This window comes from Spermophilus citellus (genome assembly GCF_964194105.1).
Source record: "Spermophilus citellus genome assembly, chromosome: 1".
In the NCBI taxonomy this organism is placed as follows: Eukaryota; Metazoa; Chordata; class Mammalia; order Rodentia; family Sciuridae; genus Spermophilus; species Spermophilus citellus.
Window position 1 is genome coordinate 230,474,231 of NC_138182.1, and position 26,195 is coordinate 230,500,425.

The window sequence follows — 26,195 nt, forward strand, 5'->3', positions numbered from 1 at the left end:
TTTTGGCAGTGCTTGGAATCAAATCCAGGGCCTCCCACATGCTAATCAAGTTCTCTACCACTTACTCCTCCAGATCCAAAGATAAAATTAGGAAAGAGGAAATTTTGTATAGAAAAAAACTAGAAAAGAAATTAATAGAATTTATATTTATCTAAATTATCAATGCATAATACAAAAATAAATTTTGGATCTAAAATTTTAGATTATCTCGACATTTTGTGGGTAGAGAAATAGAAGTGGAACTATGTAGAATAATAGATACTAATTAGCTTAGGTTTGCTATAAAAATATAAATTTTAAAGTATATTAAAATTTTAATAGGATATTAATATGATATACACATTAAAGAGAACACATTTAGTACTTGAAATAGATATAAATTGCTAGAAGATATTTTATGGATGTCTGCTACTTAAGTTTTACTGTCGAATTTTCAAATTGACTCACCAACTTTTTAAAATATTTTTTTTCATGAGTTAGTTCAGATGTATATTAAAATTTGTAGAAAGGGAAGAGATAGATTTGCAAATCAGGTACTATGAAAAAAGTTGGCACAAAGTTACATATATCATCATTTGTTTATTTTCATTTCTTAAATAATAGTTTGTTTTTCTCAAGGATTCTTTTTGCAGCTTGGCTATACCTATTAAATTCCACTTAATTTTGAAGTTCCTATTACTAGAAAGGTGCTAGTGAAGAGGATGATGTTTCATTAATTTCATGCATTCTTTTTATATTTTTTCTTTAACACATGTGTGTATGTATGTATGTGTGTATGTGTTGGGGATCAAACCCAGGGCCTTGGACAGTTAGGCAAGTGCTCTACCACTGAGCTGCATCTCCAGCCCAGGGGCTGCCTTTCAACTGGAATATTTTCTCTATGTGATAATGAGTTGGGAAATGGCTCATAAAATATTATGGTTTACAAAATGTCAACATGGTGTCTTAATGATGTAGTTTAATTATAATGACTTGTTTAGCATGAACCTTTGGTAATAAAATCCTCAATAGCTGTGTAAACAGTTTTGTATCTTTGATGATCTCAAAAGACCTAGAACTTAAACTAAAAAATGTATCCTGTCCTTCTAGCTTCGAATTATGAATATATAATGGCTGTTTCACATTGATGAATGACCAAAGTTGAATATATTTTTTTCCCTTAGACAAGATAGGAATATCACTTTGGAGTTTAGAACTGAAATTAAAATTACCACTTGTTCTTTGTCCTTTGGTATAATTTTGAGGTGAGGAGTGAAAGAAAGGACCTCGCCCCCACTCAAAATTCTTAAAATTTGAAAATTCAGTAATACACATTTCCTGGAAGAAATTTACATGGTCATTATATCTTTAACCTAATCACTAATGAAGGAAATATAGACTTAACATGCTGTTGCTATTAGATTGGGAAAATATTTATTTATTTATTTATTGGTTGATTGATTGGTTGCTGTTTTTGGATTGAACCCAGGGCCTTGAACATGCTAGGCAAGTGCCCTGCCACTAAGCTATACTCCCAGTCCCTAACTGGGAAAGTTTCTGCTGTTATTCTGAGGTGATAAATGGGCAAAGAAAACGGCTTTCACATGACTTGATGACAGTCAACTTCACACATCTGCCATAAGCCACACCTGGCACCAGTTGCTTAGGATGAGAGTCTAGAAGCCCAGCAAACTGGCAGGACAGCTCTCCCTGGGAATCTTCCACATACTCCACATGGTTGTCTACATAGCTATCTAGAAGCTATTCTCCAGTACACCAGCAACAACTTTGGTGCTAAGAAATGGGAGTCATGGGGCTGGGGATGTGGCTCAAGCGGTTCGATCCTCAGCACCACATACCAACAAAGATGTTGTGTCCACCGAGAACTAAAAAATAAATATTAAAAATTCTCTCTCTCTCTCTCCTCTCTCACTCTCTCTTTAAAAAAAAAAAAGAAAAAAAAAAGAAATGGGAGTCATATTGGCAGGTTCAAGCCTCCTGGCTTAAAAGCTTCACTCCCCGGGGAGTTGCTGTCTATTGTAACTACTATGTCCCCTACTACATAGCTTTCCAGTTCTCTGCAAAGTATATATCAGTTATAAAGTTTACTGAACTCAGGAGGGCCCAAAGATATGGTGCATGTTGGGTATATTTTGATTCCTTCAGGTCAAGATATACTGATCAATCAGGTTACCGCCCCCCGCCCAAGTAGTGAAGCTTGGTAATGAAGTTGACAGTGTACCTTTACTAGGTTCCTAGGAGAACAGAGCTAGAAAATTAACTCAAGCCAGGCATAGTGGTACACGCCTTTAATCCCAGTGTTATAGTCAGCTTTTCATCACTGTGACCAAAAGACCTGACAAGAACATTATAGGAGGAAAAGTTTATTTGACTCATAGTTTCAGAGGTCTCAGTCCATAGATGACCAATTCCACAGATCTGGGCCCAAGGTGAGGCAGAACATCATGGCAGAAGGATGCAGTGGAGGAAAGCAGCTCAGAATGTGGCAGTAAGGAACCACAGAGAGCTCCATGTGCCAGAGATAAAATATAAACCCCAGAGGTGTGCCCCCTGTGACCTTCCTCCTCCAGCCACACCCTGTCTGCCTACAGTTACCACCCAGTTAATTTATCAGAGGATGAATCCATTGATGAGGTTATACTTCTCATAATCTAATCATTTCATCTCTGAATCTTCTTATATTGTCTCACACATGAGCTCTTGGAGGACTCCTCATCTCTAAACCTTAACACTCAGCAAGTCCAAAAACTTAGGCAGGAGGATCACAAGTTCAAGGTCAGCCTGGACAACTTATTAGGAAGACCCTATCTCAAAAATTTAAAAGGGCTGGAGATGTAGCTCAGTAGTAAAGCGCCCTTGGGTTCTCTCCCCGGTACTACCAAAAATATATATATATTTTGAAGTTAAATTTTAAAATCTCGCAAAGGGACAAAAGGGCTTTTTTTTTTTTAAAAAAAAAACCCTTTCACATAAATGATAAATGAATGTAATTTTAAAAATCAAATGTTGGCAAAATACATTGAAAGTTTTCAATGTTGTATACATTTTCAATCTGGAAATTTGGGTGATTTTAGAGATTTATTATAAAAATAAGAATGTAGCTGAGCATAGTTTTACACACATGTAATCTCAGCCCCTCAGGAGGCTGAGGCCAGAAGATTTCAAGTTCAAAGCCAGCCTCAGCAACTTAGCAAGACCCTAAGCAACTTCGGAAGATCATGTCTCAAGTTTTTTGGTTTTTTTTTTAAAGGCTGGGTTTTTTAAAGGCTCAGTGGTTAAGTACCCCTATATAAAGATATAGCCAGGTGGGGTGGTGCATCCCTGTAATCCCAGGGTCTCAGGAGGCTGAGGCAGGAAGATTGTAAGTTTGAGGCCAGTCTCTGCAACTTATCCACACACTGACTTAAAATAAAAATAAGGGTTAGGGTTTAACTCAAGGGATAGAGCACTCCTGGGTTAAGTTGTCAGTACAACAGCTGCAACAAAAATACAATCCAAGCTGCATTTTCAATCAAATAAGAATCTTGTAATATTCGTAGAAATATTGGTTGTATTTATTACCTGTTGTTTTGTACTAGCTGAATTTCTTATTCTCCTTACAAATGAATGATGGAGTTAGTTGACTCAATAGAAATGCTGTGTAATATAGAAGACCAGCTCTGCCACTTAGACTGGAGTTCTAAGTAGTTCATAGTTCCACAGGGACTATGTCACCTTGGCATGCACTTTCCTCATCTGTAAAATGAATAGATTGGATATGGTATGTCTTAAGTCCTTCTCAACTGAAGATTTATGATAAGCCAGCTGTGCTAGTGCATGCCTATTATCCCACAACTGAGGAGGTTGAAGCAGGAAGATTGCACGTTCAAGGTCAGCTTGGGGAAATTTGTGCAACCCTATCTCAAAATTTAAAAATATAAAGAACTAGGAATGTAGTTCAGTGGCAAAGAGCCCCCAAGTTCAATCCCCTGTACCCCCACACACAATTATGATGATAAAAGTTCCTGATAATTTTGTGCTTTGTCTTTCAGTTTATATCTGTTCAAATTAGGAATAGCACCCCAGATCCAGGATTTGTTGGGCAAAGTGGACTTCACAGGTACTATTCTTTCTATATATATGTATTTTTTAACAATCTGGTTACTAAAAAAAAAAGTACCGAGACTTTCTTTTTCATTTTGATGTTGTCAATTCTTTTGTTAACCAGAAGAGAAAACTTACCTGTCTTGTTTTATTCAACTTTCCCCATGTTTGTGTGATGAGACTCTCAGGCTGGACTCTTCCTAATGCCCTTGTTTAGAAAGCACCCCACCTTCCAGAGGAGGCATTTGTTGATATGAATGTACTGCCTCCATCTCTCTCTGTGTGGCTTTATTTCATTTTGTTATTGTTCTTTTTTAGAGGAAGAAATCAGTAATATGAGAAAAGAACTTGAGAAATATGGAATACAAATGCCATCTTTCAGCAAAATAGGTGGTATTCTGGCCAATGAACTGTCTGTGGATGAAGCTGCATGTAAGTCTATCTAAAATCCAAACATCATTGATATGCAATTTACCCATACTTTATTTTTTTTGTTTTGATGATGTAAAATAGTATATTTAGAAGATATTTTAAGAATGCTGAAAGTCATTATTGTATGTATTATAGTTAGTTAATTTGAGGATGTCTGTCAGAATGTAATCAAGTAATTGATTTTGTACAGTGTAAATTAAGAATTTCCAGAAATATCTTCATTCTCCAAAATATTTTTCTACATTCTGTGTCTTTACATTTTAGTGATAGGGTACATTTGCTATGAATCTTTTAGGGTTACAAGCTAAATTAGAGGTATTCCTTGGAATCTACTTATTACTTTAAAATGTTCTATATTACCTTAACCATAGAGCGTATCTCTGAACTCCTAATGATTGACAGTGCTTAGCTCATTTTATTTTATTTTATTTTTTTATGTTTTGTTGCTGCCAGTCCATTTTTTTTCTTTCTTTCTTTTTTATTGGTTGTTCACAAGCTTAGCTCATTTTAGCCATTCAGTGCAAGTTGAATAAACAAATAGGGCTTACTTAACAGATGCTGCAATCAGAACAAAAGACAAAGTGACATGAGGAAAGATTGTCAGGTACTCCATGATATGTCCGATGTTTATCTCTATCTCCATACTTACTAGAAGCCAAGGAAGACAATAAAACTGCTTGAGTTCATGTAATGTCAAGGCAACTGTTGATGTTGTCTTTTGCTGACAAAATTCTCTTTTTTCTCTTAATTTTGCAGTACATGCTGCAGTTATAGCCATTAATGAAGCTATCGAAAAGGGAGTAGCAGAACAGACCATTATAACGCTAAGAAACCCAAATGCAGTTTTAACTTTAGTGAATGACAACTTCGCACAGGAATATCAGAAAGAACTCTGGGAAGCCAAAAAGAAAAAAGAAGAAAATGCAAGACTGAAGGTACTTAATAAGATTCTGAGTAATAAATACAGTTATGAATATGATTTACTAGTTTTAAAAAGCCTTGCTTTTTAAAATGATATTTTAAAATCAACTTTCTTTGTCCATAGATAATTGGTTTGGAAATGTAAGGGTGAAAGAAGACCATATACTACATACCAAAATTAGATAGACTTTTTTTTTATGAAGAATATTATAGGTTGGAAGGATTGAAGGTCATGTCATAAACATACTCCTTACCCAGAAAATGTAGAAGTAGTAGCCAAAGATCACCGTCAGCAGATCCTGTATTGGCCAAGTGACTTTGTATTTATTAGTAGAGGTGAATGATATAATGTGGTAAAGTTTAAAGAGGGTAGTTTTTAATCTGCTATCTTCATTTTTTCCTAAGAGTTAACCCTTCATACATTTAAAGGTAGCAAATATGTCTCAGCAAGACAAATTGCTCCTGATCCTAACCCTGTCTAACCAGTTATTGAAAGCTTTGTCCACACTAAGGACTTCTACTTCATCACCAGCTTTCTCTCACTGGGCTCTTTCTAGTCACTTTTAGCCACATTATTTTTATGGCTTTTCCTCACCTGGTAGCTTCTACCAGCATTCACTGCCTTGAGATTGTCTGCTCCCTCAGCCCTGATCTCTTAGTGTCTCCTTCTCTTCCTCCTTTTACACATAGAGATCCTTCCAGGTCCAACATTGATTACTTCTCTGTTTTTCCTCCATTGAGCTCATCTACTTGTTGAGGAAGTCACCCATCAACTTTGTACAAGTTCTTTTCAAATAGGCCTCTCTACTACTCCTCCAGATCTCATCGTCCCTGTCTCCCAGGCCTTGCACTCCACCACAGCAGAAGAGTGCTCATCTCCACCCTCACAATGCTCCTCCCCCAAATCCTTGGTTTGGAATGACAACCACCTTGTCCAGACTCTTTGTGTCCCCTCTGTCCTACTCATGGCTATATTCTGTCCTTTTTTTTTTTTTTTTTTTTTTGCCAACTTAAATCCAGTGCCTGGTCTAGTCTCACCAAACTTGTCTTAGTGCTACCCTCCTGACCTTGTCATAGGACTCATAGCACCTTCCTCATGGGGTTTCCCTGATTCCTGTCATTCTCCAAGCCAACCCTTCTCAGAGCTTGAGTTTGCAAAATTAATCTTTAACTATAGATCTGATGTCACCCCACCCAAAACCTCTTCTGATTCTTTGGTGCCTACTGAGTTAAGTACAGGTCCTTAGCTTGGCCTTCAAAGGCCTCCATGAGGCCTAACTGACCTCTCTACCTTTTTAGCTAACCCTGGACATATATTCCATTGATGGCCCAACATGGCAAGCTTTGTGACCTGTGTGTCCAACTCCTGCTGTCTATCTCCTGTCACCCAATCAGCCTTTATGGTTACTCTGTTCCTCCAAACCCTCCTCAGTTGTTAATGCTTTTCAAAGTTTCCTTCCCAATTTAGTTTGAATCTGTTTTTTAATAGAATCTGTTCTGTTGTGAATAATTGTTATTTGCATTCTTAATTTTATTAGATCAAATCAAGTGAAATTACCAATATTTAGCTGTTTTTCACTTTAAAAAATGACAAGACTGCCAGGTTTAGTGGTTCAACCTACTCAGGAGGCTGAGAGAGGAGAGTTCCAAGTTCAAGGCCCTACCTGGACAACTGAGACCATATTTCCAAATACAATTTTTAAAAATGGGCTGGGGTGTAGCTCAGTGGTAGAATACTTGGCTAGCATATGTGAGGCCCAGGGTTGAATCCCTAGTGCCCCCCCAACACCAAACACCCAACAACAAAAACCCCAATACTAAGTCATGAAGCCTAATATTTTCCACTTTAGAAATTTAGCCTTTTTCTAAGAGTCAATGGATCTGTCCTTTGTAATTCTTGCTGAATGTCTCTCCCCTAGTTGCCTGCACAGAGCAAGCACTTCACAAATGTTTGTACTGACCTGAAATGAAAACTAGTGGATTATTTTAAATCACTGCTTGCATTTTTGCAATCAAGTGTTGAGTATTGGAAAGATTTTATTGAACCTTAGGAATCAGTTGAAGACTTTGTTTTGCAGAATAGCTGTATTTCAGAAGAAGAAAGAGATGCATATGAAGAACTGCTGACACAAGCAGAAATCCAAGGAAATATCAATAAAGTCAATAGTAAGTAATGGATTATATGAAGGAAATGGATAGTTTTATAAGCTACAAACTTCCTTTACTAGAATCTACAATTGTGTACTTCCAAAACTGTTTTGTGGGATGAAAAATCTGGTAAATGTCAGTATTGCTCTTAATCATAATTTGACATTTGACATTTGGAGTCTTTTGGTGTACCTCCTCCCAGTCCATACAAAGTATCTCCAAGTTCCCTGAAGTTAGTTTGATTCTACCTTCCTGTTTCATTATAGGTACAGTACACTTCATATTTTGAATCTGTCCCTTTTGGACTATTATTGAATGTTATTTAGTGAAAGATTATGACCACAAGATTATATCTCCTTGCCTGTGATAGTTGATGGTGTTCTATGGAATTATAAAAAATTTTATTGACACTTATGCCTTTTATTCCTTCTCAGTCACTAGTCTTTAGTTTGCAAGAATTCTTTTCTTACAGCTTGTGTAGTTTTAATGCAAGAGAATAAGATTATAAGAGCTCCAATAGCAATTGGTTAGCATGTGACTTATAAGAGAGTAAGACTATCGATGGGCCACATTAAATTACACAATGCAGGGCTGGGGATGTGGCTCAAGCCGTAACACGCTCACCTGGCATGCATGGGGCACTGGGTTCAATCTTCAGCACCACATAATATAAAATAAAGATGTTGTGTCCACCGAAAACTGAAAACTAAATATTAAAAATTTTTTAAAAATTATACAATGGCAGGTTTGAGTCTCACTTCCCTGATTCTCTAGTTTAATTCCTCCTAGTGCCTTGTTCAGTTATGTGACTATAAAGAATAGAAAATTTGGGTGGTTAAAATAAACATATGCAGGTCAGACCCATCAGTCTTGTTATTAGACTCTTTCTTCCTCTAGTAAAATTTTTTATTACTTGAGCCTCAGAAGAGGCAGCAAGGAATTCTACTAAACTTTTGTATTCTCTAGATCAATGTAAACAATGCATATATTCCCTCTAAAAAAACAAATTCATGATAGAACATTTGGACCTAAAGCATGTGAACCCCACTGTCAAACTTAATTTGAAGTGTTCACTAATTACGATAGTATTAAATCTTGCCCTATATGTAACTTCCTAAATGAGTTTGGAATATTTTTTATTGCTATGAACACCTTCAAGGAAATGCACACCTGCAGGTGTTACTCAGAAGTCTGCTCCTAAGTTGCTAGGGAGAAACAAAGTCCCAAAGGGTTCAAACAGTAATCAAGGAAGATCAAATAAAGTTAATGTCAATGTTTGGCAGTTAGCAACTGAGTAAACTTGAGAATTTAACTCACATACAATACAGCTGAGAGTTCTCAAGTGACTTTTTTTTTTAAGTCAATATCCTATTATTTGGGGGGGTATATTTTTCTATTCTTCTATCCCTATTAAATCTGAATCAGGTTAGTGATGGTATATGATATTCCAATTTCAGGTTTCTCTTTCTGCTCTTTTTGAAAGGTGAGAATTTTCATTATAAGAAAAAATTAATATGACCAGTAAGACAACATCTGAAGTCCATAGCTTAAAAAGGAAATAGTTTCATAATCTTTTACCATCTTTTATTTTTGAAATGGTTACAACCACTAAAACAGTCTTTTTCATGTTAAATAAAATGCCTTATAAGTAAATATTTAATATACAATGACACAATTTCCTGCCTGCAAATTTAATGCCAAATTAGCTATACTTTTTTCCCCCTATTTTTAAGTAAAAGGCATTGGATGATTTGCACATAATGGAATAATTAGCTGAAATTGACAAAGGACATTACAATGTTTGGTGGCTTTAAATGTGCAGAACAAGATAATTCTGAAGTTTTTGATCTGTCCTCATCTAGAAATTTATAGCACGGTAGGACTGAAAGTAGTCTTGTAAAAACAATCTGAAGCTATTTTGGTTGGTAATGTGACAATGAGACAGAGGAGCACTTTAAAATCTAAATAAAATATAGGTACTTTAACAAGCTCTTCCCCAGCTGTGTGGGTTATTACATTAAAATGCTGAGGCTAAGGGGCTGGGGGTGGGGCTCAGCCATAGAGCACTTGCCTAGCATGCATGAGGCGCTGGGTTCAATCCTCAGCACCACATAAAATAAATAAATTAAATAAAGTTTAAAAAATAACTTATTAAACAAATGCTGAGACTTTACATTTGTAGCAGTCATTGTAATGGCCTAGGTGACAGCTTTGGTGGTAAAGCCAATGGTTCTGTCTTCAGAGATTTCAGTTTTGTTTAAACTGTGGTCATTTGGCTCTTGTGTTTGGCTCATGCGTTCCATTCATTGCACACTATATTATGTTAAGATCACGGCTGGAAATTTTATTAAAGGCAGTATAAATGAGTAAAGATGAAACTTCTTTAGAAGAAACAGTTTATTAAAAGGGTTTTAAGGGTATGGGTTTCTGAATATTTAACATCCAGTTATACAAACCCACATAATAAAGTTCTCAGAGGTGAAGCAAGATCCTACTTAGAGTACTTCCAGATGTAGCTGAAAGGCTTTCGATAACTTTAACAGAGTTAAATAGACACCACAAACAATCGCCAACTCTCCTTTCTGGATATTTGTCCCATTAATTCTAAGTATAAAAATGTAGTGCTTGGGATCCAAAGATTCTTTATATTAAGTACATGTTTCCAGTTGGGATTGACTCAAAGTCCTCCATTAGTCATGTTTCCTGCTATTTCTTAGCAGAAAGTCTAAGGGATGCTCTTTGCAAAAGTAGAAAAAATTAATTGTCATCTTGTCAAAAAGGGTAGAATAATCATAGCTGCAGCCCAGGCGTGTTTTACCAAACAAACTTGCTTTGAAAATCTCTAGAAATCTATGGGTCTTTGATTTTCCTGCTACCCAGATGCCTTGTTTAGAGGGCACACTCTGCAGGCTCCAGTGATAGAATTCATCACCCATTCTTCCATTAGTTTAGCAATTCAGTTTTTATGCCTAATCAGCTAAATTCAATCTGCTGTTCCAAGCACCCTTAGTTTGTTCACTAAAATTCCTTGTAACAACTGGTGGGAAGATTACATAGTTTATGATGTATCAGATGATGGAAGTGGCAAAGTATCCAAGTGCCTATCTGGGTTTACCAAATGCCAGTTCATTGAAAGGATACAGAAGCTGGGCAAGACTTGTTTTCCAGTGTTCATGTAGCTTTAAGTCTTCTTAGGGAAGCAGTACTAAACCACAAGGAGCAATGGAAGAAAAGCCTGGTGGAATAGCCTAGTTTTAAATAGCTGTGGGAGTTTACAAGGTGAGAGAAATCCTCAGGGACTGAAACAGTTTGAAGGTATCATGGAAGAGGAGGGGACCAGAGCTAGTCCCAAAAGCAAGGATTTTGAAGGGAAGTCATACTAGGCAGGAATGATCCTGTAGCCCCAGCTCCATCAATGCTGAGTGAGGTTCTTCCAAGGATTGGGCTGACTTGTATTACTGAGTTGGCTTTCCAGGGTTTTGCCTGTCCCCTATCTGCAGCTCTTCAGAGTTCTTGGAAACTGCTTATAGTTCTTGGGAAGAAAGGCTGGCTGGGTTGGGCAGGGGTGTGGGGGACGACAATTATTCTGAAGGAGCCATGTGAACCCATCCTCAGGACTGGCTGCCGTGGACCACATCAATGCTGTCATTCGGGAAGGTGACCCTGCAAATACACTGCTTGCACTGAAGAAACCAGAGGCCCAGCTGCCTGAGGTCTATTCCTTTGCTGCTACTATGTATCAGAATGAACTCCTCAACCTCCAGAAACAGAACACCATGGTGAGTCCCAAGAGACTGTTTGCACAGAAAGAAAGCAACTGAGGAAAGCAGGGAGAGGGTGGGGAGGGGAGAGTCTCTCACTCACACTAATCTCCAGCCTCATGACCTACCTGTGCAGATCCCTAGCCTTCCCTCCTCTTTAACTCTTGCTTTAGACTATGAGAAGATTCTAGGAACCTAGTTAGAAATTCACACGAATACACATAAAAACAGGTTGTTTCAATTCTGTGTTATTTTTTGGAAGAAATTTAGATAATTTTTTAATTATACTGAAGTGTTTTTAAAATATGTAATGTTTTGCTATAGAAAAATAAGCTAGCTCTAAAACGTTTCTAGAAATGTACAACTAAGAACATTAACACCATGGCTTTGGTTTTATTCTTTCACATGCTAATAGGGTTCAACTGTAGTATTCACATAAGTTTACTGTAAGAGCATGTTTATTAGTATTTCTATGAGCCAAGCAGGGGAGCGGAATGCTTTAAAGTACTAGAAGCTGAACCAAAAATTTTCCATATTTCAAGAAAATAGGCATCCTTACAACTGTTTAACCATTGTTCAAAAAAGTGTTAGTTCACTACACATATCATCTGTCAAATTTCTACAAGACTAGGTTAAATGTTTTATGTGTGAGACCCTTAAAATCAATCTCTAACACATACACACACATAAACACCAAAAAAAAAAAAAAAAAAAGGAAAGAACTTAAAATTCTAAGGAAACACAGAAGATTAGTGATTGGATTTTAAAAATCAGAATTAGCACTCACATACACACACACATCAGTTATATTATAGTATATTAAAGCATTAACAAGCAATTCACAAGACAACGAATATACAAATGACAAACACATGAGAAGTTGAAACTCAGAAGTAAATATACATATATTTTTAAGATTAGATTACATACTAGTATATTAGAGGGCTTTTTTTTTTTTTTTTTTTTAATAATACCAGGGATTGAACACAAGGGACTTAACCACTGAACCCCATCCCAGCCCTTTTTATTTTTTATCTAGAGACAGGGTCTTGCTGAGTTTCTCAGGGCCTCGCTAAGTTGCTGAGACTGGCTTTGAACTTGCAAGTCTCCTGAGTTGCCAGGATTAAAGTCCTGTGCCATCACTCCTGGCTTTTATTAGAAGGATTTAACCCAATGTAGGTATAAATGGGGGGTAGTGGGCATTTCCTAAATAACTATTAGGAGTGTGAATGGTACAATCTTTCTGGAGGGTAATGTACATCAAAGGCCCCTGGTCCGGACCATTATATTCTAGAAAATGAGCCTAATATGAATGAAAAGTTTTAACCATGAGGATATTTCACAGCATTGTTTATACTATTGAGAAACAGGAAACTAACCCATGTTCAATAATGGATTTCTTAATTTGTGGCACTTCCATATTCTAGAAATGTCATGCAACCAATCAAAATTATAATGATCAGAAAAATAACCCACACTAAGTGGGAGGGGAAAATGCCTTGAATCTAAAATATATTGCATTTTTTTTTGTAGTCAGAAAATAAAGAAGTACAAAACCTGTAAAAATGAATGCATGAATTAAAAATGAAAAGTGTGTAGCCTAAAGAGTTTGGGTGATTGGATTTGTTTTCTTATTTTTGATAATCAAGACTTTCTGTTTTCTAAATAAAAATACAATATTTTATGATAAAGGCAAAAATAGGTTGTTTTCTTAAATTACACTTAGGTTCTTTCATTCATTTTTTTTCTTGTACTTGTCTAACTTTGAAGCCCACAGTCAGTTATATTATAGCTCAGTCATTTATCTCCAGGTGATCATAGTCAATCTGTGGTCATCCAGCCACATTTCTTCTTGTTTTTTCCTCATCCTTGCTATAGCCTACTTTAGATATTCATGAACTGTGCACTGGAAGAAGTGGAGGAGGTAAATTGGCAATGGTTCCATTCTGCTCTTTACTTGCAATCTTGTGCCTGTAGTTCATGTAAGGTATTTAGATGAGAATTTACTTACATGCTTCATATGATAACCTCTTCCTAGTGGCTTTAGAAGGTAAAATTTTGCTTTGTTACTCTGAAATTGTTTTGCTTCAATATTTCTGTGGAGATCCAGAAAGCTATAATAATGCATTTGTATATAAATATTACATTATACACATGTCTTGTTCACTGTCTAATTATGCCAAGAGAGTGGGGTAGATTGCAGACAGGCCAAAGAAAATGCCTCAGAACATCATGGGAGATTTGTTGGGGAAGCTTTCAAGAGATCAGTGACAGTTCCAAGGAGAGTTCAGAGGACATAGGCTGACAGATAGCACCTCCATCTCTCATAGTGCTCTGCCAAGCAGTGCCTCCTCTCCCTCACAGTGTTTTGTTCAGTGGTGGCCAATTGAATTAGTGACATGTATCCTTTCCACGGTGCCCTCAGATCTGTGCCTGTCCCTAATTAGAAAGGGCTTTTATATGTTAGGCTTCCCAAACAGTGACATCACCAGCATTGGCTTAGTTAGTTTGCTCTGTCTGGCAGGATCCCAAGGAGCAACTGTCCTAGTGTACGTGCAAGAAAGTAGTTTTCTACAGATAACACTAACTTGCCCTAGATCCCAGTGTGCATAGAGAAAGCCATTGTACTTTGAGATTATATGTATATGGATTTTCCAGCCCAGACTTGCTCTCATTATTCCCTTAATATGGTAAGATTTTGGGGAACAGAAAGGGGCATTAAGGGACGTGTTTTACTGTCCCCCTTTGTTTTAGCAATGATATATTATCTATAATATCCTAAAAGATAAAGATGTATATCAGCTTTTTTTTGTAATTGTTTTTCAAGTTCTTCCTTGTGTTCCTTTCATACATTAAAGAAATCTCCCTTTTAAAGTTTGATCAAAGTGGTATAAGATGGGTAAATGGAAAAAATATTGAAGGAGAAGGATGTTCTTAATCTAAGATATGTTTTTTGTTGTTTGTTTTTTGTTTTTTTCCTTTGTGGTGCTGGGGATTGAACCCAGGGCCTTATGCATGTGAGGCAAGCTCTCTAACAACTGAGCTATATCCCCAGCCCCAATATATGTTTTTTAAATAAGCCAAATCTAGATTTATAAGTTTTTTAAATCTGTTGATCCTTACTAGTTTATGAAATATTTACCTCAAATTTCTTCAGATAACAAGACTTTGTAGTATATTTTAATGGTTCTACCCAATTTATAAAAATTTATAAAAATGTTACTTAACCTTGCTTTTTTGGAATTAGAAACAATTTTGTTGACTTAATTAAAGATCTTGATTTATTTTTCTGGAGTTACAATGTTTAGGTGAAATTCTGCCCTCTTTTTTACCCTTAATTCAACTAATAATCATTAATTGTGCTAAAAATCTTACAGGGGACTCTCAGTCAGGTTTGTCTAAACCTTGGCTTAATTATAAGGTTAGCCTGAGCCTATAAACAGCCGATACAGCTGGGAGTAGGTATCAACCATGGAAATGCAGATATTTCTGGAATTATAACTGTTGGTCATAATTAATGCAGCCCCCCAAATGATCATCTAAGGAAAACCTAGGAGCCATTTATCTATTCTTTAAAGCCAATGAGAAGTAGGTAGGCAATGACCTCTCAGCTTGGCTGTCAAAATCTTTGCCTTTTCATTGTTATTTGCAGTGTGCATGCTACACCCTATCACATCCTATAATTTGAGGACCTTACATTGCTGTGTGTTTGCTAACAGAACTATTTGGCCCATGAGGACCTCTTGTTTGCGGTGGAAATGTTGTCTGCTGTTGCTTTACTAAACCAGGCCTTGGAAAGCAATGATCTTGTGTCTGTGCAGAATCAACTCAGAAGCCCCACAACAGGCTTCAACAATCTGGATGAGGCATATGTGGAACGGTAAGGAACATTTTCCAAATCCTCTTTCAATGCAGAAATTTGTGTTTGGCAGATAGCATAAATTAAGAATTTGTTCCTTGGTGGAAAAATCCATATTCCACACTCATGTTTCTTGAGAGCTAGTCTACTCTGTCTGAAGAGTTCTTCTTACTAGAGGCCTCCTTCTCCCCCCCCCTTTTTTTTTTCCTTTTGGTACTAGGGATTGAACCCAAGGGTGCTTTACCATTGAGCTATATTCCCAGTTCTTTTATTTATTTTTTTTTTAATTTTGAGACAGATCTAGAATCTGCAATCCTCCTGTCTCAGCCTCTGGAGTTGCTGGGATGAGAAGTGTGTATCACTGTGTTCTTTGGGGGAACAAAACAAATTTTAAAGTGATCATCTTGAGGCAATTAATGACTGACTGGTCATTGACAGATTATGTAATGGGCTAAAAATAGAGGAATCATTGAAAACATACCTTAAGGGCTTCTTGGAGACAGTAGACTGTAGAAGAGTTGGAAGCAAATTAATAATCATCTACTCCACTAATTTTTCAATTCACTGGTGAGGAAACTGAACCTGGAGTTATGGCCTCAAAGTTGGACAGGACCAAACTCCACTCTTTCTATTATTAAGCCAGAGGAATCCTGAGCCCGCAATGGGTTGTGGAAGTGGGTAACAACCTCAATTTAGTATCTTTCATTTCATGTTCCTGAAATATGCTTCTAGATGGTACAACTGATATTGTAATAAAATAGATCTAAAGAGAAAATTAAAGAGCCAGAATTAAAGATTCTTTTTATTGTTTGTTTGTTTTCTTTTTGGTGCAGGGATTTGAACCCAGGGCCTCATAAATACTAACACACTGAGCCCTCAGATTAGAGACTCAGTAAGACAAAAACTTGAGTTTAAAAAGAGGGAACCCTGGATTCTTGTGACCACCAGAGGGAGATGTCTGCCTAGATCTTGACAAATGCCTTTTTAGATACTGATTCCCGGACTAGTTTAATCTGTAGGTTGGCTGATTGTCTTGGGTAATATACAGTAAACAGAAGAAAAGAGGGAAAAAAAATCAGAGACTTCTTAGATTTTAAGCAAGTGGTGTTTGACCACTTGTGTACAAACAAAATGACCAAAAAGTACTGGGAAGACAGTGAATTTAGTTTTTTTAGTTTTGCTGGAGAAATTAATGTTCTTATTCTACTTTAGTTAAACCATCTGGTTCATATAACTCCCCAGAGTTTGTTTCCAAGGTAATTTATTTCTGCCTCCACTGTTCCCATCAACCTCTTCTCCGAGCTTAGAAACCTCGAGCTCCATTTGAGTTTCCTTCTGCCTTCTGCCAGCACCAGCAGCATTGTGCTGTGAGGAGCCTGCTCCCTTCTGGTCTCCGTAGTCAAACTGTATCAGGATGCTGCTGCAAAACATTTCTGCTCCCAACAACCACCCTTATTTAACCTTTATGTTTCTCACTTTGTTTTGTAATAACCACTACAGTTCCCACCTCTTTTCTTTTCTCTTTCATCCATTCATCATTCTCAAAAGATAGATACAATATCTTTATTTTATATATTAATTTTTATGTGGTGCTGAGGATCAAACCCAGTGCCTCATGCGGGCTAGGTGAGTGCTCTGCTACTGAGCCCCAGCTCCAGCCATTCACCATTCACCATTCATTCTTACCTAACAAGGCTTCAATCACTCTTGGTTCTGGAACAGAATGCAAAGCTGGTCTCTCCCTTGTGAAGCTACAATCTGTTGATGCATCTTGGGGCATAATTGTCAGGACTATTCCATATATTTAGCAGCCCAGCCACTGCCCTTTAAATGAAAGACTAGGGACCGAGTCTTTAACACATGAACCCACCCATCCAGTCATTCATTTTGATGAGCAAAAATCCCCTCTCCATTTATAAACACCCCATAAGGAAGTGGTACCCACTATGTTTGTACCTTTTTTAGTCAGTTTTGTGTGACTACTACAAAATACCTGAGATGATTAACTTAAAGAGACAACGTATATCTTAACTCACAGTTCTGGAGTTTCTAGTCTATATTCAAGTGGCCCATGGCTTTGTGTAGCAGCATATCATGGTGGAAGCACTTGGTGGAGCAGAATAGCTTACCTCATGAGCCAAAAAGCAAAGAAAAAAAAAAAAAAAAAAACGGAGCCCTACAGTTCCACCTAGTGGTATACCCCCAAAGACCTAAGGACCTCCCACTAGATCCCTCCTCACAAGAATCACACTGGGGACCAAGCCTTTAATACATGAACCTTTGGGGGACACTCATCCAAACCATAACAATACCTATTAATTTCAATCAGGACCTACAGATACAGAGTCTAAGTGATTTGTAGAAGAAACATTTGAAATGTGTATATTTTGATGATTTGTACATTTTTATTTAAGTACATTCTGGATCACCTGGACAACTACCTCGGTGACCCAGTATCAACATGAGATTTCAGGGTCCACTTTTGTTCTTGTATTAATTGTCACATTAGCCCCAAGTGATCTTCCACAGCCTCAGTATTTCACTTTCAATATCAACCTGGGTTCTTGGAAACCAGGGCTTGCAGGTTATCAAGTTTGAAAAGCACTGCTCCATAGGGCCACTCCTTATAGTTGTACAGATTCACAGCACAGGGGTGCTGGGCAGGCCCACCTTGATGAAGCCTTGCACAGTCTCTACCTCTTCACCTGGCTTCCACTCCTATAGTTGTATTTTCCCAGAGATTCTTTTGTTTAATTCTCACAAAAGTGACATATGGGTTAGCCTTGAATCCGGGAATATACTGTTCCAGGTTAACTGTTCCTCTGTTTAATTGTTCTTTGTTCTCATCTAGGAACTCCACACTCCAAACATGTTGTTCTGATATTAGCTCCAGCTACATCTCTAGTCCTATTTTGCACTTTAGCCAAGCTGGATCCAACCACTTCATGGATTTTTTTTTTTCCTGTCTGTACCTGTGCATGCTCCTTTCACTAACAAAAATTTAGTATCTTCATCCCACACTGCTCAACATAATATTGGAGCCTTGCCTACTGTAGATGATGCTTCTGTGAATTGTTTCCATGCTTCTCATCCCAGCTAAGTTCTTTCTTCTGGGAACTAGCATGATGTGGTTAAAGGAATACAACCTTTGGAGCCAAAATATCTGTGTCCCACCTCCCTAGCTGAGTCCTTTTTTCTTTCTTTCTTTCTTTCTTTCTTTCTTTCTTTCTTTCTTTCTTTCTTTCTTTCTTTCTTTCTGCACAAAAAATGCACAGAACAAAATAACAGCAACAACAAAAACCCTACTCTGCATCTGCATAACTGTTTTGATGATTAAGTGCCTGGTTTAGGGTCTGTCCCAGGGAAGTTGTTCCACCATTAAGAATTTTCTTCCACTTATCCTTCCTTTGAATCCTATCGTATCTAGTCTTTGGAATTTTCTGTACTTTTGTGGCCTTTACTGTGCTCTTTTTTTTTTTTTTTTTTGAATAATGTTATTGTATTTTTAGACCTTTATTTTATTTATTTATTTTTATGTGGTGCTGAGATCTAATCCAATACCTCACATGTGCAAGGCAAGCACTCTGCCACTGAGCCACAACCGCAGCCCTGTGCTCTGTCCTTATACCTGTTTTGAAATTTTGTCTCCTTGCCCCCTGGTCTGAATGGTTCCTCTCGTTCCTCCTAATCTTCCTCTAGTGTCCATCACATATATTGGATGTAATAAGTGCTTAATAAAAATCTGCTGAACTACATTGGATTGTTAGTCTTCTCAGAGCTTCCAAGGTCTTTTAGATCTATAGCCTTTCTAGTCCATCTATGGCAGAGCGGGAAGAGAGCTCGGAGATGAAGGACCTCAATCTGTGTCAGCAGACTATGGAATGGTTCCCAAGGTTGATTATTTCAGTCCTGGAGACAACTATACATTTGGAAAAGCCTGTTGAGTTCTGTTGGGTTTCCCCTATAGTCTTTTCTCTTGGCTTGTTGGTATTTGTTTCTAAAGAGATGATGAGTGTTTGTGGGTCTTTTTCTGTGTTCATCCTAAGCTTCCTCACTTTACTCCTGTTGGATCATGACTTAGACATTAGTGTGTGAATCACTTTGCACTTTCTTATAGATGGTTCCTGTCTTTGAGGGATGTTAGCCAGTATAAGCTACTGATTATCTTAATTGTTATGGGAGTCAGTGTTATTTATTAGATATTAGAGTGGTAGAGTGTTTCTTAGGTTTTAAATTCTTGAAAAGGTAAAAATCTCACACAGAGCATTTAGGATTTAGCCAGTTTCAGCCTGTATTTGGGAAGACCTCATTCATACAGAAAATGAATTGTCATCATCACTTCCTATTTTGAAGACTTTTTTTTCTCAAGTTATTTTGGGGAAGATTCTTTCATGTTTCCTTAAAACATACAGAACTTTGAGAAAATTTGTCACAACCTGGAAAACAGTTTTAGACTCAATGTGTTACTTCTTTCAACCTCTGCTGGTAGTTAGCAAATACCTCAAGCAAGTCAGTAGTGAACTGCAAATGAATCTCTATGTACATAGAGAATGGGCTTTCGTTTTCCTGGTGTAAAGATACAAAAACAAACTAACTCTGAAATTTATTTGGTTTCAGCTAACTAGTTCATGTTAGCAAGTGGAATAACATTGGTTCTATAATGTTTAAAGGATAAAATTGACTACAAAGAAAAGAGTTTCTTAGTAATATATCAATATGAATAAGTTTTGTCCTAAAATTTCCCTAGACAAGAAAAAAAAAATCAACTCAAGTCTATTTTCCAGAAGCGGTATACAGTAAGGAGAGTCAAGGGTCAGAAATAATTTCTGAGTGCCTTGGTAATGAAGGGACATAGAGTTTTGAGCTGCTGCTGTGAAGCACTTGGAGTAATGGACAGGTGACAAGGAATTTTTAGGATATTCTGGTTTAACTCATGTACAATTTCTTCAAGAAAATATACGGTGGGAAATATCGGTTCATAAGCAAGATTTCTGGAAATGGTTAATGGATTTTCTTTCTTTCTTTCCCTCCCTCCCTCCCTCCCTTCCTTCCTTCCTTCCTTCCTTCCTTCCTTCCTTCCTTCCTTCCTTCCTTCCTTCCTTCCTTCAGGCATGTTAGGTCTCAAGGCAGCCCACCTATATAACAGTCACAGTAGAAAAGCTTGGCTTTTATAAAGAATAAGAAAATAGCCATAGTAGCTTTGGATTTTATTACAGTTCAGAGACTGAGCAGAACCAAGACATGTAATGGGGAGAAATTGAGTTTAAAAAAAATATTGTAATTATTATTTCACAGAACTGAGAACTTGCAGTTTTGCTTGAGTTAGGTATCAGATTGGATTTTTTTTAATATTTATTTTTTAGTTATAGTTGGACACAACACCTTTATTTTACTTATGTATTTTTATGTGGTGCTGAAGATTGAACCCAGGGCCTTGCATGTGCTAGGCAAGTGCTCTACCACTGAGCCACAACCCCAGCCCTCAGATTGGATTTTGAGGAACTTTCATTAAAGAGAATTCTTTGTAAACATAAAACTACTTTTAAGCAAAACACCAATAGTATAAGTGAGTTTAGTGGATGCTGACAGAGTGGCACAAGACAGTTTTATTTGCCCTTCTACTCTTTATCTGACCTCATAACATCTACACTTGGCAATAGATGTCAAATTTAAGATATAATATGAGCAAAGAATGAATGAATGATTAGTATCATCATTTTCTCTTTCACAGTTACGCCAATGCACTACTCTCCATTAAACTAGAAGCCTTATCCCAAGGGCAAGATAACTTGAGCTGGAATGAAATTCAGAATTGCATTGATATGATTAATATTGAGATTCAAGAAGAAAATGATCGTAAGTATGGGATACTTTCCTTCTCTACCTTAGTGGTAAAAAAGGGTGCCTAAGTAATTTAATCCCCTAAATTAGAGTTACAAGTTTTTGTTTATGGAAGTTTATAAGAACACATTCCCTTAATATGTATGCATTTATTTTTATATAGATGTTAGGCCTGTACTGCTATACCAACATATTACAAATATTCCAAGGCATACACAAAAGACACAAAAGGATAGGGTAAAAATACCTAAATAGAAGTCCTTATTATTTTCTTATCTAGACAAAATTACTCTGTAACTTGACTTTTTAAAGCACTCAACTTTATTTTGACCTTTCATTTGGTCATTCTTGAAATTTGACCTACTTTCTTGTCCTAGGAAGGAAGAAATTAAAATGTACTCTAACTTTATGATCATAAATCATGGTAATTTGCTGTGTTTCTAAAATTAAGAGCTGCTAGCATGGAAATGGACCTACCTCAAGAAGATATGCCCTGAAACATGCTTTCTTGAGCATATACTTACTTCCTTGGCATTTGCCTCTTTCTTATAAAAACAGTGAAAAGTGAGGAGCTGCGCAACTTCATCTGTCAGCATATTCATTGCTTTTCTATAGTATGAATGATAAATATAAGCTTTAAACTCTCTTTTCCATCATAAAAAAACAAACCAACACCATCTCTTTTTTTGAATTTTTATATTGTTTTTTTTTATTGGTTGTTCAAAACATTACAAAGCTCTTGTCATTTCATATTTCATACATTAGATTCAAGTGGGTTATGAACTCCCATTTTTACCCCAAATACGGATTGCAGAATCACATCGGTTACACATCCACATTTTTACATAATGCCATATTAGTAACTGTTGTATTCTGCTACCTTTCCTATCCTCTACTATCCCCCCTCCCCTCCCCTCCCATCTTCTCTCTCTACCCCATCTACTGTAATTCATTTCTCTCCTTGTTTTTTTTTTTTTTCCCATTCCCCTCACAACCTCTTATATGTAATTTTGTATAACAATGAGGGTCTCCTTCCATTTCCATGCAGTTTCTCTTTTCTCCTTTTCCCTCCCACCTCATGTCTCTGTTTAATGTTAATCTTTTCCTCCTGCTCTTCCTCCCTGCTCTGTTCTTAGTTGCTTTAACTTGGTAGCAACTGTGCGTTAGAATTGCTAGAATCATTGACTTCTCTTCATCCCCAGCTTCGATTTTTGTTAACTCACTTGTTCTAAGCTTGCTGATGGAGCAAGCGGAAACTGCTCTTGCAATCTACAAAGTTTTCCTGTAATGCATTTAGGTAAGATCTCAGGTCTGGCCTTCTAATGCTGTATCTAACTTTGAAATATTAAAATCATCCTTGAGATAAAGCACATGACTTTGTTAGTTAATTGCATTTGCATAGTTTTCTTTGCTATCTCCTATGAGCACTATGACAAAAATCAAGGCCAGTTTTATTTGTTTATTTTTTTAAAAAATATCTTCTCTCTGAAGTGTCCTACTAGAAAACAGGACTCAGGTGTGCTGCCTTGACACTGTGTTCCATGGATGTACAGCTGTGACACTGATTCTTAGATACTTTCTTAATTTTGTCCTTTTCAAGTTGTAGAAACACATCTGAGTTTCCTCTTTTAGTACTTCACAGCTTTCTGTTGCCTCCTCATTTCCTGTCTACAAGGCATTTGAAAGTCTACAATCAGATGCTTCATTTACAGCCCACTTAGCTATTTATTTTCTTATGTGTTGGCTTGGGAGCTTGTGGCTTTTGCCAGATGTGAGTCAAGAGGGAAGCATTCATTTGAGCAGATGTTCAATATCAAGGGGGTGGAGCTGGGGGAGAACTCCTGTGTGTGCATATTGCTGTAGAGCTTAGTCCCCTGGCTCTCTTTGTACTTCTTGGACCCCACCTCTGCACTCTGAATCTTCTGCTGCGTTGGTTTGGGTAGTATAGCTAATGCTACCCAAGGGGTAGGACTGCTTTCTTTTGGTAGGCAAAACAAAGAATGAGGTCTCATCTTTGTTTCCTAACTTTCCTTCCAATTTTTTGGGGGAATACCTAGAGTCTACATCTTCTTTAAGAAACCCCAGCATGTGGTGCTTACCCAAAGTTTAGTGCTGAACAATTGTAACTCTGCTCTTTTTTTTCTTCACACTGATGATAATAAGGGAAATGTCAATGTCAATTTCAGATGTCAACTAGAACCTTTGCTTTACCAGGAAAAGAAAAACAAATGGGGTCCATATAACTTAAAAGGGCAGAAGCTGGGGTTTTGTCTCAGTGGTAGAGTGCTAGCCTAGCATGTATGAGGCACTGGGTTCAATTTTCAGCATTGCATATAAATAAATGAACAAAGTAAAGGTCCTTCAACATCTAAAAGTCTATTTTAGGTGGCTATTATTAGTAACAGAAATCTGTTGATTGTTTTGACTTTCATTTAACCTGAAACTTCACTACTAAGTTATTCTGCATAGAACAGAGCACATGGCCATTCTTATATTTCTTTAAAGCATCTTGTCATAAAGCATCTTGTCTACTTATGGTATGCCATAACCAGAGAAGTTATTTCAGATATTATTTCCTTTCGAGAATTTGGAATTTATGTGTAATTTGGTTTGATATTTTTTACCCCTTTGTTGAAAAGAGGTATTTTTGTTTAAAATTCCTGAAGCTTTGCATTTGATGTTAAATGTTTAGATAATTACTTTAAAAGCTAGTTAAAAAATATGCCACTGTGATCAGACAATGGTTACACAATATAATTAAATAATCTGAAAGAACTGAGAATTTTTCATGGGTACTATGAAGGTACATTCCTCTTCCCCTACCACCTCCCACCACTCTGCTGCCACATGGTCCAAGTTCTAATTCTGTGTGTCACCGGTGATGTGGATCAGCTAATGGAAAATGCTAAATGTGGAAGGTAGATTCAGTGGAGAAGCTTTAAATGCATTTCCTCAAACATATGTTCTGTTGATTTTTTTTTTTTTTTTTTTTTTTGGTATCAGGGATTGAACTCAAGGGCACTTAACCTGAGCCACATCCCCACTCCTATTTTGTGTTTTTTTTTAGAGATAGGTCTCACTGAGTTGCTTACTACCTTGAGTTTTTGCTGAGGCTGGCTTTGAACTTGTGATCCTCTTGCCTCAGCCTCCCAAGCTGCTGGGATTACAGGCATGTGCCACCATGCCTGGCTGCTCTGTTGATTTCTTGATGAAAAGCTCACTTTTCCCTGTAGAGCCATAAAGAAATATTATTTTAACCATGTAGCCTAGACAAGGAAGTTTTCTTATTTGAGATTCTGCTTTTTAAATTTGGCAGGGACCATTCTTTGTAGGATACCTCATCCACCATCTCAAATATAATATCACACTTTGATTCGAAGAAGTGGGTCATGGCCTAAAGCTTAGTAATCTTTGTACATATGGGACTTCCCCCTTTGCTGTCTGAAGAGAGAAAATGATGCAGAGATGCCCAGGGGGCTTCTGGGTGTGTCTCTCAGCTCCTATGAGGTCACTTACTATGACCTCAGCTACTTCTGTTAGAAATACACCAAACAAAAACTTAAGCAGGTGATTTCAATCAAGTCAGCTGGAATGCACTCATTGCCAGGTGATAGTTAGGATGTGTGTACATTCTCTTTCTCAGACTTGATTCTGTTAAGACTGTTTTTGGATGGGGTGTTTGAAGCTATTTACAATAGCCTAACCAGCAGAGTGTTCAGTGTGTGACATATCCTATACTCTCCAGTTTACAAATACTGTAGGTTGAGATAACAATACCTCATATGTGCATTCTACTTGCACTTTCCAGCGTTCTTCCAATATTTAGAAATAATTTAATTTGCATGTTAGAGAAATAATTTTGTGTTTACTTCAAACATACCTAATATTATAATCTGGAAATATTTCTTTGAGTTTTAGATTATCCCTTTCCCCTTACAGATAAATCTTTTTATTCATATCAAGGTGGTATTTATGTTTTCACTTTCACTGTGGTGTTTATGGGGTCATCTATTCAGAAAATAGTTAGCTAACTCTTTTACCTTAACTTCAATATCAAGATGGAGATAGTTTTTAAAACTTTGAAGTACTCATTTGGTTTCATGGCACATCACATTTGTAAAGTAACTTGTGATCATATTTTATGAAAAATAACTGACAAAAGAAATCTTAGTTTGGCCCTAAGAAAGTTTATTTTCTAAGCTTGTTGCTTGTTACTTTAGCTTCTTTACCATTTCTTGTTCATGGGCATGAAACTAGAAAGTAAAAACCTGCTCTTAGCATGCATATGGATGAGTGTGTATACATATATACACACATTGTATTATTTTTATGACTTGATAGTTCATTTTTAATAATGAGTTAGTAATGAGAAATAGTCTCCAAATAAATCCATTTTACTTAAAATTACATAAAGTTTTCAGATTCCCTGATTTGATTTCTGTGCTTTTTGTTCCTGGACTTTATAGTCCAAGATAATTTGGAGGGTTAGATATGGTGGAAATTAAGATAGAGGATGTACTACTCATCCCTTGATGTATCTATGTATTAGGACTCCAGGTATCATTTTATTACCTGTTATTGTATAAATAATATGTGAAATATGTGGAATTAATTATCCATATTTGAACGTTAGAAGTATCCCAAAATATGCATAACTGTGTTTATTTCTGTGGAGCCTACCTTTTCCAGTCACCATATGTGACTGTTTACATGTAACTTAATTGAAGTTAAGCAAAATTCTTAACTTCAGTTCTTCATTCATACAAGCCATCTGTTAAATACTCAAAAGTTAATGTGGCTAATGGGTACCATATTGGACAGCAGAGAAAGAATATTTCCACCACCACACAAGTTCTATTGGATAGCATTGGGCTATATATATTGGGTATATATACACTGTACTATTTATTAACACTGTAGGGAGTTGGTTGACTTGGAACAGTCTGTTTTGTAAACCTTCACAGAGTGCTGAAGTAAAGTAATCTGAAGAATACAGTGTATATCCAAATGTTTATGTACTTTAATTTTTCTTTCTATACATTTCGACTTTAATCCAGCTCTAGTATTTTATGGGTCCATCACCTAATATCTTGGCATCACCGTCTAACATCTAAGTGAGGGTAACACTAAAATAGTTTCTGTGGCTGCTT

General features: G+C 36.8%; 1 protein-coding gene across 1 annotated transcript in view; it reads left to right on the forward strand.

Moving 5' to 3' along the window:
• Nucleotides 1–26,195, forward strand: part of IQGAP2 (IQ motif containing GTPase activating protein 2) — a 285,989-nt gene that overhangs the window by 168,495 nt on the left and 91,299 nt on the right. The window contains exons 6-12 of the mRNA XM_081284983.1: nt 4,032–4,099; nt 4,402–4,515; nt 5,272–5,450; nt 7,515–7,602; nt 11,200–11,363; nt 15,065–15,225; nt 20,936–21,060. Of these exons, the coding sequence (XP_081141109.1) occupies nt 4,032–4,099; nt 4,402–4,515; nt 5,272–5,450; nt 7,515–7,602; nt 11,200–11,363; nt 15,065–15,225; nt 20,936–21,060 (899 nt within the window). The remainder of the gene's footprint in view (nt 1–4,031; nt 4,100–4,401; nt 4,516–5,271; nt 5,451–7,514; nt 7,603–11,199; nt 11,364–15,064; nt 15,226–20,935; nt 21,061–26,195) is intronic.